The following is a 12871-nucleotide window of genomic DNA, read 5'->3' as shown; positions in this document are numbered from 1 at the left end:
CTAAAATAAAACATACTATTGGACTCAGACCTTGGTCGAAATAGTTTTTAGATTTTTGTTCAAATACTTAGAGCATTTGTTTGAGTCTGCCATTGATTCCATTGTGCCAGGCAAACTCAATCAAGCACAGAAAAGTATTTAAAATGACTATCAAATGCAAACTGCCAGGTGCTGCGTGATTTGAACACAATGTCAAACAACCATATTTCATAACTAACGTTTAAATCTGAAAGAATTGTACCTAACTACAGATAGATTAACATTGTTTTTCTAAGTGTTAATTCAGTGGCCCTTGTTTCCCAGTATCAAATCTGATACCGGTGCAATGTGCAGACCACGCACACGCACACGCACACGCACACACACTGAGGTATCACATGAACACATAGACCAGGCCAGAGACTGATAAGACCGTGATATTGTGTCAGAGTGATAACATGTCCTGAATACACAGAAGAGGTTCCTCTCTTCACTGTAAACAAGCTGAGATGGTGAGATGGTGAGATGGTGAGATAGGCTGAGGTCTTGTTTGTTAGGAAGTCTCCTCTTCAGGCCTTCACAGCACAAATCCACCCGTCAGCACAAATCTACCCTCACAACACAAAGATTGAAGTAATTTGATAAGCATTTAAATAAAACTAAAGCATCTGGGAGAGAGGAGGTTATTAAAGATTATTATTATTATTATTATTATTATTATTATTATTAACAAACAAGCCTCGCTTTTCATATTTCACAATCATTGCACAGAATATTCTGAGATGAAAGGGAACGATGTACACTGCAGCTCCTGACAATGAGGATGTGACTGTCGGCCTGTGTGTTAATGATCACCATGTCCCTTGGGTTCAAGATTCAAGATTCAAGATTCAAGATTCTTTATTTGTCACGTGCATACAAGTATACAGTGAAATGCAAAAGTGACAGTGCCACAGAGTAGTGCAACAATAAGTTTTAAAATAGAATAAAATAAAATAAAATAAAAATAATAAAAAAATATAAACATTATGGACAGTATAAACAGTATAAACAGTATAAACAGTATAAGCAGTATAAGCAGTATAAGCAGTATTCTGAGTTCTGAGGTCAGGATCAATCACAACCTGGTGGTTGTACATTTGTATTGACGACGTTTGGCCAAATAGTGAGATTCCATTAGTTTACTTTAGTTTGACCATTTTAAAAGCAAACACACAAACTTCTATTACCTGTATTTTCAAGTTAAAGTTTACTTGTCATTCCGTCATATACTCGTATACAAGGCAACCAGGTGCTTCAGGCAGAGCAGCTCTACAACATCAACCAACACCATCAACATCAGTAAACAGGTCAACATAATCATGAACAGAAATGGAAACAGAAATATAAACGCCAAAAGTAATAACAGTAAATAAGGGGGGGGGCGGCTGTCAGTTCAAAAGTCTAAGGGCCTGAGGGTGGAAGCTGAATGCTTCGGCAGCGTCTGCCTGATGGAAACAGGGAGAACAGGGTGTGATTGGGGTGACTGTGTGTGTACATGAATACATCATCAAAGATATTGCACAATAAAGTCGCAGATATATTTACGTTGTGGTCCTCTAAGGCGACTTGTTGACACAGGTAGTCAACGATGACACCTTCTCTAGTTCCCCTTCCTGTGAGACTGAGGCTGCAGGATGTGGTTTCAGATGCAAACAGAAACCTCACACATGTTTAGAAACGCTGTGGACCCAATTGGACCGACCCAAGAAACAGCTGACACCCACTACCCAGCTTCAATCATCGATCCATCAGTCATCATAAGATAAAGTAATCAATACTCAGACCAGGGGCCATAGCCAGTCACAATGCTAGAAGAAGATTTTTTTTTAACAGGAGAAAAGCTTGTACGGGGGGTAGTGGGGGTGAAGAGGTCTTTAGGGTTAGGGTTAGTATTAGGACAGGGCAGTAGTGGGGGTGAAGAGGTGTCTAGGGTTAGGGTTAGTATAGGGGGGTAGTGGGGGTGAAGAGGTCTCTAGGGTTAGGGTTAGGGTTAGGATTAGGACAGGGCAGTAGTGGGGGTGAAGAGGTGTCTAGGGTTAGGGTTAGTATAGGGGGGTAGTGGGGGTGAAGAGGTCTCTAGGGTTAGGGTTAGTACAGGGGCATAGTGGGGGTGAAGAGGTCTCTAGGGTTAGGGTTAGTATAGGGGGGTAGTGGGGGTGAAGAGGTCTCTAGGGTTAGGGTTAGGATTAGTACAGGGCGGTAGTGGGGGTGAAGAGGTGTCTAGGGTTAGGGTTAGTACAGGGGGGTAGTGGGGATGAAGAGGTCTCTAGGGTTAAGGTTAGGGTTAGTACAGGGGGGTAGTGGGGGTGAAGAGGTCTTTAGGAGGGATATATCAAATGGTGGACTTGCTGAGTATTGGGGATGTTTATTGGTCAAACAGGCCTGGGAGAAACTCTTGATGGCAAGTATTCAAGCATACAAATATTGAGTCATTTCTCCTGTGCATTCACAGTTACACCTGGTTCTACGATTTAGTGTTCTCTAATAGAGAATGGCATTCTCTAATGGGAGTAACCAAAATCTGTTCAATGTAGCTGTGCACGAACTGACCTTTAACCTTTCTCTGGGTTTGGGTGACGTAAGGTTCTGGGTAAAAACTGGGTACACAAATCTTTGATAAACTTGTATGTTGTGAGTTTTGGTTTGTGCCATAACAACAGACCATGTTTCCAAATAACTTGGTTTTGATGTTGTTAATGCTACATGCTGATCTATTGGTTGTGATGTTGTTAATGCTACATGCTGATCTATTGGTTGTGATGTTGTTAATGCTACGTGCTAATCTATTGGTTGTGATGTTGTTAATGCTACATGCTGATCTATTGGTTGTGATGTTGTTAATGCTACGTGCTGATCTATTGGTTTTGATATTGTTAATGCAACATGTGTCTATCCCTGTAAACATGCTGTTGATCTACTTCCTCAAGCATTGCTGATAGTTCTCGGGCTCAGTTGAATATGTGCATGTTTTTAAATTATTATTTGCATTATTCACTGTTTTGATTCTGTATTAACTACTTTTTTTCTCTGTTAACTGTGTTGAGGTTTGTGAAAATGCACTTTAAAATGAACCTGACTTGTTAGCAGTGACATCAGAGGGTATAAGAGAAGGAGGAAGTCAAGAACACACACACACACACACACACACACCAGACCTAGACCTAGACCTAGACCTAGACGCTGACATCTGGCGTGTTGTTCCTGCGACATGATGCTGATGATGATGATGGGAGGCTTGTTTCTCCTCATCCCTCTCCTACTGGGACCAGCAGCCTCCAGCCCCGTCCCCAGTAAGACCCTCTTCTTCCCATTGTTACCATTTTGTAAAACCTGTGGAGTGGATTTTTACTGGCAGTTTATTCGCCTTGTTCAGACCTGGTGTCTCTATAACAACACTTCCTGCTCATGCGCACCCAGCTTCTGATTCTGTGTTTGATCTCGTGCTAACATGATTTAGAGGTATTTGTAAACATGTATTGTTTTGTCATCTGCCAATTTATTAATGTTAGTCTTGTCTGGTAACATATTACATTTCTCTTAGTTGTGCTCAGATTGGCAGTCAACAAGTTCTCTTCTTTTCATTAAAAGTAAATTAAATGGTTAAAGGAACTGTTTTCTTTTAGAAAAGTGAACTTAGTAGAACAATGTTAGAGTTATAGTGTTGCTGGTTTTCACAACAATATTAATAATAATAATAATTATAATAGCAACAATAATCTATTTAGAGTGTCGGTAGTTTTCCTCCAATAGGACATGTGGTCTGTTTTAATTGTGGTAATCAAGGCTCATTACATTCCATTTCTAACCTCATCATGTCCAAACCAATCATCACTCCTCTCTCATCATAAACACATTTTATAAACATGGCTTCAGAATCTTCTCTCTGCCTTGTTGCTCAGACACCATTTTGAACTTCCCCTGCAGTGGAAGCTGACATCAGCTCTGTGGTTTCCCCTTTGACGTCAAAACCATCTTGCCTAGGCTGTGTGTATCGCTACGTGTGTCTGATTGTGTGTGTATCACTACGTTTGTCCGATTCTGTGTGTGTAACGCTACGTGTGTCTGATTCTGTGTGTATCTGTGTGTGTCATTGTGTGTGTGTCAACAAAAAAGGGTTAAACAAACCAGAATATGTTTTATATTTTAGATTCTTCAAAGTAGCCACCTTTTGCTTTGATGACAGCTTTGCACACTCTTGGCAAGTTAGTGTCCAAACTTTTGACTTGTACTGTATATGATTATGTAGTAAGGTATGTGTCTCATTGTGTGTGTGTCTGAGCAGGCGATGGAGTATATGATTATGTAGTAAGATGTGTGTCTCATTGTGTGTGTGTCTGAGCAGGCGATGGAGTATATGATTATGTAGTAAGATGTGTGTCTGGCAGGAACATGGTTGGCCTGCTTTCCCTCACCTTAGTCTGGGTGTTGGACACTCACCTCACCTTCAGACCTGTGTGAGATGAATTTCTCCTCTTGGGGAAGTTGACTTTAGACAGTGGATCTATTACTGGGTGTTGGAGAGTCTGATCCACTCATCTTTATTTCCCGGCTGCTTCTGCAGATGTGAGCTGTCTGATTATGAACCTGGACTACATTGACTGTACTTGGAGTGGCCAGGGGTCAGAGGTCAACTACACCTTCCACAGCAGGTCAGACATTTCTGGCAGGAATTGTCATAATTGACCTGTGAGTGAGTGAGTGAGTGAGTGCGTGCGTGCGTGCGTGCGTGCGTGCGTGCGTGCGTGCGTGCGTGTGTTTAGTCAACGGTATGTGTTCATGTTCAACAGATTGAGAGAGAGTATCCAGAAGGAGTGCCTGACATACCTCCTGCAGAATGGCCGTGTTGTGGGGTGTCGGCAGACCTACGTCAAGGTTTCCAAGTTTTCAAAATTTGAAACCAATCTGACCCATGGCAACACAAGCTCTGTGCAGAATCATGACCTCAGAGGCATGGGTAGGTGTCACCTCTTATCCAATCAGAACATTCCTAAACGTCTACATGAATAATTATTAGGTCGTCCTCATATGAAGGATCTCATTAACCTTTGACCCTGGTGTCTGTTCTGCCTGTAGTGAAGCTCTTTCCTCCGGTCAACCTGTCAGTAGAGGTCAGTAAAGCCCCGGAGCTGTGGCTCTACTGGAACAACAGCAAGAACCACGGCTGCATGGAGAGTCAAGTCCGCTTCCGGCAGAATGGCAAAGTGTGGGAGGGGGAGGTAGGAGGGGAGTAACACTTCTGTTGTTCTGAGTTTCAAACACTGAATGAAGTATTGATACTTGACTTTTAAAAAACTTTCCTCCTCCTCCTCCCTTTCTCCTTCTCCACCTCCTCCTTCTCCCTTTCTTTTTCCTCCTCCCTCTCCTTTTCCTCCTCCTCTTCCTCCTCCCTCTCTCTTTCCTCCTCCTCCTCTCTCTCCAGAACTATAACTACCAGCAGAGTTCCTTCAGCATGGCCTTCCCCTCCATGACCAGCCGGTATGAGTTCCAGGTGCGGACGCGGGTGTCTGACGCCTGCTTCCAGTCCCGGTTCTGGAGTGAATGGAGCCAGCCTGTCTTCTGGGGTATTAGGAAGAACAGTACAAGTCAACGAATGGATAACAGAACAGGTCTAGTAGATAACAGCACAGGTAGACTTGTAGATAACCGAACAGGTAGACTTGTAGATAAGAGAACAGGTAGGATAGTAGATAACAGAACTGTACTACAAGTGTGTGCTTTAGCTTCTGATATGTAACATCATTATCTCTCTCTCCCTCCCTCTCCCACTCTCTCCTCTCTCTCTCTCCCACCCTCTCCTCTCTCTCTCTCCCTCCCTCTCCCACTCTCTCCTCTCTCTCTCTCTCTCTCCCTCCCTCTCCTAATGTCTTTTCCTCACTTCCTCTCTCTCTCTCTCTCCATTTATCTCTCTCTCTCTCTCTCTCCCTCTTCCTTCCTCCCTCTCCCTCAGGTGTTGAGTCAGGTGGTGTCATGTCTGTGTTGACCCCAGTGCTGTCAGCCATCGTGGCTGTCGTGACCCTTGTCCTGCTGGCCTGTCTGTTGGTCCACAACGAGAGGTGGGTTGATTGCTTCAGGCACTTGGTTTAAAAAGGTTCTATCTGACGGTGGTTCTCTGATGGTGGTTCTATCTGATGGTGGTTCTATCTGATGGTGGTTCTATCTAATGGTGGTTCTATCTGACGGTGGTTCTATCTGACGGTGGTTCTATCTGACGGTGGATCTATCTGACGGTGGATCTATCTGACAGTGGTTCTATCTGATGGTGGTTCTATATGATGGTTCTATCTGGTGTGAGAAGTGAGGCTCTCTGCTGACATCATCATGTGGTTGTTCCACCAGGCTGAGAATTATCCTGGTTCCCATGGTGCCCCGCCCTAAGAACCTGGAGGAACTCCTGAACACCTACGGTGGCAACGTTGAGGTAACACCTTTCTCTCTCTCTCTCTCTCTCTGAACCTTCTTCATTGTTGTTGTCCTGTGTAAACATTCATATCAGTGTTATCTGTAGATTCAGATCTCTTCTGGTCACATGTATCTTTGAAGGAATGGCTTCACATCTCAAAGGACCTGAAGGAGGGGTTCAAACCCAACTTCACTGAGCGTACCTGCTCTGTACGGGATTACAGGCGTGTCTCTCAGTCTGCCAGCATCAGCCAATCTGAGAGCTCCATCTCCATCCCAATTGACCAATCAGACTGCACCTCCAACCCAACTGACCAATCGGACTGCCTCTCCACATCCTGCTACTCCTCCACCGCCTCTCTACCCGTCACTCTGGGAGACCAACAGGCCGGCCAGGAATGAAGGGGGGGGGGGGGGGGGGGGGGGGGTGGCAGAGAGGGAAGGGGGGGTGGCAGAGAGGGAAGGGGGGTGGGGGTGGGGGGGGGGGGGGGGAGAGAGAGAAGGGGGGAGGGGAGGGGAGGGGGGGGAGAGAGAGGGGGAGAGAGAGAGAGAAGGGGGGGAGAGAGTGGGGGGAGAGAGAGAGGGGGGAGAAAGGGTGGGAGAGAGAGAGAGAGAGGGAAGAGGGGGGGGAGAGAGGGAGAGGGTGGAGAGAGAGAGGGAGAGGGTTTTTGTTTTGTTTTTGTTGACTGTATTTTACTTATTTTTAAAAGAGAATTAGACAATATGAAGATTTAGATACAGTTCAGTAGACTATGATGAGCTGGAATTACAGGAAAGAACAATATCTTATCACTTAAATGTTTGACCTTTTACAGATGCATTCCTATCAATAATGCCTGTTGACAACGTGTACAGAACATCATTGTCTTACAACAGATTTAAACATAAAGACATTTATTTAGGAGTTCCACTTCTGCTTACATGAACTCTGTTTCATTGCTGATCGCAGCTACAGTATATTTGTTTTCTTCTTCTGGCATTTATTAAATATCTCAAGAACCAGCTGATGAAAAAAAAATCCATTTTGGCAAGATGAAAGCCCATGTCCACTGCTCCTGTGAAAAATTAAATGGCACCCATTCGCCTATAGGTGGCTACTGCAGACAACTTCTTAAGCTCAACCCCGCCTCCCCATTTGAGTTAAAGTGATGAAAGTTGGTATATTGCTCCCTCTCCTCACAAGTAACACATTTGCTTCAAGGACCCATAACTTCCGCCATGATGGATTTTTTATTTTTTATTTTCACCAGATATGTTAGCTGTAGTTAAAGACAAAGGGCTCCATTATCCTTCAGCTAAATAGCGCCAGCAGTGACACCCCAAAAAAGTCATTTTGGACTTGGCTTAATTTGAGTGAAAGCGTGTGGTTGCAGGATCCACTGTGACAGTGTGGGTCTCTGTTCACATCAGTGGCATTAGGAGCGGCACCGTGATCATGTAGTGATGACTGAGTGGCCATTCCCTTCAGCTACAAAGGCAAAGGACGGAAGCACACTGTCCTCATCCCGGCGGTCACATGGTCACATTTCTGCTGACAAACAAGCTCGGTTCTTCAATTTCCATCCATCTCCTCCCCTTACATCAGACAAGTGGAAAACTGTTACCTTCCCTCTCAACTGTGGCGAACCACCGTGACTCATTTACATCCTTTTTTTGAAAACTACTTTCATTGAAGCCCCTCCCCTGAACTTCCTCTTTCTCTGTCGTATACCGTGTCAGACTTCCTAGGAGTCCAACCACAAATACGCATGTTAGAAACCTTAAGGGGAACATCTCCGCCAGTGGTGGGTTTCTCCTGTGGTTCAGGTGCTGTCACCTCTTTGGGGTCGTAGGTCACCTTCCGGCAGTGGCTGGCATGGGCCCAGGTGTCTCGCTCAGCGACCTTGATGGCGGTGGAAGTGGCCAGCGGCACCTGGTATGGCCCTTTCCAACGTTGCTCGTGCCAGTGCTGGCTCCTCCGGTCCACGACCACGACCACGACCCAGTCTCCTGGTTGGAGGTTGTGGAGTGACCCTCCCTTTTGCTCCAGAGGTTTTGCTTTAACCTTTGGAAACAGAGACTTTAGAACAGAGTTAAGTGCAATACAATAGGCTATCATTTCGTCATCCAGGCCCATCAGTGTCAACCTGTTCTGGGGAAAAGGAGCAGTTATCATGCCCATTGGTCTTCCCATTAGCACTTCATGTGGGGACAGACCTGTGGTGTTATGCGTGCGCCCACGCATGTACAGTACCAGTCAAAAGTTTGGACACAAACTTGCCAAGAGTGTGCAAAACTGTCACCAAAGCAAAAGGTGGCTACTTTGAAGAATCTAAAATATAAACCATATTCTGGTTTGTTTAACTTTCTTGTTTACTACATAATTCCATATGTGTTCCTTCATAGTTTTGATGTCTTCAATATTAATTTACAATGTAGAAAAAAATACAAATAAAGAAATTATTGAATGAGAAGGTGTGTCCAAACTTTTGACTGGTACTGTACATCAGAGCCAAAGGTAAGACCTGCACCCAAGACAGTCCCGTCTCATTCATTAGTTTGGTGAGTTTCATCTTCACCGTTTGGTTGGCCTTCTCAACCAAGCCGGCGCTAGCTAGATGACAACTACAATGAGTGCGGAGGTCAATGTTTAGGCTTTCGGTCAGACTCTGAATTACCGTATTTACAAAATGTCTGCCGTCTGAGGAGATTTTGGAGGGCAATCCCCACCTGGGAATGATCTCCTTCAATAACGCATTGGCTACCACTCCAGCGGTAGCTCTTCTGGATGGAAATATTTGGAGAACATGTCAATTATCACAAGGCAATACTTGTAACATTGACATGGTGTTAGTTCAATGAAATGGGAGTAACCAAAATCAGCCAATCATATTAGAACATCGTAGCAGGTTTTGGGTTTCAAATCAACAGTGAGTTGTTTACATCATTCTGGCAGGGTATGAAGCCATGTGCAGAGGTGAGACCTTGACCAAATAAGGAGCTACTTCTTCACCCCGACTTATCTGGCCCTGTGCCAGGCTCTGCGTACCACAAACTCTCTGGGTCCCACGAGATAACATTTAGGAACAAAACCTTTCTCTAATTCATGCTGGACACCTGCACATGACTTCACCCTCACAGACAAATTATCAAAAGTTAACTACATTGTTGAAGCAAAATAACAGAGCAATAGTATCATTATTCTGGGCCTTGATTTACTTTCAATTGACCTATGGTTATACATGCGTCTGTGTGTGTATATGGTGTTACAAGGTTGTGTTGCATTCAGCAAGTTATAACACAGCATCAATCAATAATGACAAATCGGTGTGGTTCATTGCTATACTTGGTCCATCACTATGGCTACTGTGATCTATTACTATTACAAATCATTGTCAGCGTGTGGCCTGCTCAGGATAACTACTGTTATCGGCTGTGGGGGCACCAACCTCTGAAGTTGACCAATGACCTCTTCTGCCCGACCCTTCACTAGATCTTAAATTGTTGTACAAAAGATAGTAAAAACATAAAATGCATTTAATTTTCAACTTCCCCAAGATCACATAATAAACATAGTCTGTCCTCTTCTGGGATCCGGTTGAATTCAAGAACCTGGGGGAGAGAGGAAGAGAGCCAGACTGTAGCTGTGCACGAACTGACCTTTAACCTTTCTCTGGGTTTAGGGTGACATAGGGTTCTGGGTAAAAAAACTGGATGTTGACCATGTTTGACCATGTTTCCAAATAACTTGGTTTTCATGTTGTTAATGCTACATGCTGATCTATTGGTTGTGATGTTGTTAATGCTACGTGCTGATCTATTGGTTGTGATGTTGTTAATGCTACATGCTGATCTATTGGTTGTGATGTTGTTAATGCTACATGCTGATCTATTGGTTGTGATGTTGTTAATGCTACATGCTGATCTATTGGTTGTGATGTTGTTAATGCTACATGCTGATCTATTGGTTGTGATGTTGTTAATGCTACATGCTGACCTATTGGTTGTGATGTTGTTAATGCTACATGCTGATCTATTGGTTGTGATGTTGTTAATGCTACATGCTGATCTATTGGTTGTGATGTTGTTAATGCTACATGCTGATCTATTGGTTGTGATGTTGTTAATGCTACATGCTGATCTATTGGTTTTCATGTTGTTCATAATAATAAATATAATAATAAACTTCATTTATATAGCACCTTTACAACGGTGTTACAAATTGCTTTACAAATGTGCAGATTAAACAGATATGCAAATAAAAACAAAAATATAAATCGAAAACAGTAAAACATCACATCGAAAATAATAAGATTCTACACGGTAATCTATTGGTTGTGATTTTATTAATGCTGCATGCTGATCTATTGGCTGTGGTTGTAATGACAGGAGTACTCAGGCAAAGGACTCACACGCACGACTCGGAGACAAAAACTTAAATCCAATAGAATAGTCTTCACTGTCAGAAAGGTTCAGTACACTGGAAGGCAGTCAATGGGTAGGCAGATAATCCAGGAAGGGGGTCGGTAACGCAGGGTTTGGTACACAGGCAGCCAGTTCAAAAAGGCAGGCAGATAATCCGATAAGGGGTAGGCAAAAAGGCAAAGTCAAAAACACACTCGGAGATATATATAAAAAAAAAAAAAAAAAATTCAAGAACCAGGGCAGGTGGTGAAGTGTCTGACACGAGAGACAAGGTGAGGATCACCAAACTAACAGGAAACAATAAATGAATAACATGAAACAAGCATGTTTTTAAATTATTATTTGCATTATTCACTGTTTTGATTCTGTATTAACTACTTTTTTTCTCTGTTAACTGTGTTGAGGTTTGTGAAAATGCACTTTAAAATGAACCTGACTTGTTAGCAGTGACATCAGAGGGTATAAGAGAAGGAGGAAGTCAAGAACACACACACACACACACACACACACCAGACCTAGACCTAGACCTAGACCTAGACGCTGACATCTGGCGTGTTGTTCCTGCGACATGATGCTGATGATGATGATGGGAGGCTTGTTTCTCCTCATCCCTCTCCTACTGGGACCAGCAGCCTCCAGCCCCGTCCCCAGTAAGACCCTCTTCTTCCCATTGTTACCATTTTGTAAAACCTGTGGAGTGGATTTTTACTGGCAGTTTATTCGCCTTGTTCAGACCTGGTGTCTCTATAACAACACTTCCTGCTCATGCGCACCCAGCTTCTGATTCTGTGTTTGATCTCGTGCTAACATGATTTAGAGGTATTTGTAAACATGTATTGTTTTGTCATCTGCCAATTTATTAATGTTAGTCTTGTCTGGTAACATATTACATTTCTCTTAGTTGTGCTCAGATTGGCAGTCAACAAGTTCTCTTCTTTTCATTAAAAGTAAATTAAATGGTTAAAGGAACTGTTTTCTTTTAGAAAAGTGAACTTAGTAGAACAATGTTAGAGTTATAGTGTTGCTGGTTTTCACAACAATATTAATAATAATAATAATAATTATAATAGCAACAATAATCTATTTAGAGTGTCGGTAGTTTTCCTCCAATAGGACATGTGGTCTGTTTTAATTGTGGTAATCAAGGCTCATTACATTCCATTTCTAACCTCATCATGTCCAAACCAATCATCACTCCTCTCTCATCATAAACACATTTTATAAACATGGCTTCAGAATCTTCTCTCTGCCTTGTTGCTCAGACACCATTTTGAACTTCCCCTGCAGTGGAAGCTGACATCAGCTCTGTGGTTTCCCCTTTGACGTCAAAACCATCTTGCCTAGGCTGTGTGTATCGCTACGTGTGTCTGATTGTGTGTGTATCACTACGTTTGTCCGATTCTGTGTGTGTAACGCTACGTGTGTCTGATTGTGTGTGTATCTGTGTGTGTCATTGTGTGTGTGTCAACAAAAAAGGGTTAAACAAACCAGAATATGTTTTATATTTTAGATTCTTCAAAGTAGCCACCTTTTGCTTTGATGACAGCTTTGCACACTCTTGGCAAGTTAGTGTCCAAACTTTTGACTTGTACTGTATATGATTATGTAGTAAGGTATGTGTCTCATTGTGTGTGTGTCTGAGCAGGCGATGGAGTATATGATTATGTAGTAAGGTATGTGTCTCATTGTGTGTGTGTCTGAGCAGGCGATGGAGTATATGATTATGTAGTAAGATGTGTGTCTGGCAGGAACATGGTTGGCCTGCTTTCCCTCACCTTAGTCTGGGTGTTGGACACTCACCTCACCTTCAGACCTGTGTGAGATGAATTTCTCCTCTTGGGGAAGTTGACTTTAGACAGTGGATCTATTACTGGGTGTTGGAGAGTCTGATCCACTCATCTTTATTTCCCGGCTGCTTCTGCAGATGTGAGCTGTCTGATTATGAACCTGGACTACATTGACTGTACTTGGAGTGGCCAGGGGTCAGAGGTCAACTACACCTTCCACAGCAGGTCAGACATTTCTGGCAGGAATTGTCATAATTGAC

At 43.2% G+C, this 12871-nt stretch overlaps 1 protein-coding gene across 3 annotated transcripts; it reads left to right on the top strand.

Moving 5' to 3' along the window:
• Positions 1–3171: 3171 nt before the first annotated feature.
• Positions 3172–6823, top strand: LOC310801506 (cytokine receptor common subunit gamma-like). 3 transcript variants are annotated; one of them, XM_083665563.1, is made up of 8 exons: positions 3172–3311; positions 4583–4670; positions 4809–4975; positions 5095–5237; positions 5441–5582; positions 5969–6074; positions 6358–6439; positions 6562–6823. In XM_083665563.1, the coding sequence occupies exons 1-8, from the start codon at positions 3230–3232 to the stop codon at positions 6820–6822; spliced, it is 1071 nt and encodes a 356-aa protein (XP_083521689.1). In that variant the 5' UTR covers positions 3172–3229; the 3' UTR covers position 6823. The 3 variants fall into 3 exon arrangements, with proteins under 3 accessions (XP_083521689.1, XP_083521688.1, XP_083521687.1); XM_083665562.1 differs by having other exon boundaries at positions 5441–5627; positions 5981–6074; XM_083665561.1 differs by having other exon boundaries at positions 5441–5627.
• Positions 6824–12871: the final 6048 nt, after the last annotated feature.

The sequence above is a fragment of the Argentina silus genome, assembly GCF_951799395.1.
Source record: "Argentina silus genome assembly, chromosome: 2".
Lineage (NCBI taxonomy): Eukaryota > Metazoa > Chordata > Actinopteri > Argentiniformes > Argentinidae > Argentina > Argentina silus.
Note: the sequence above shows the minus strand (reverse complement) of the source record. Positions and strands in the feature narration are given on the sequence as shown.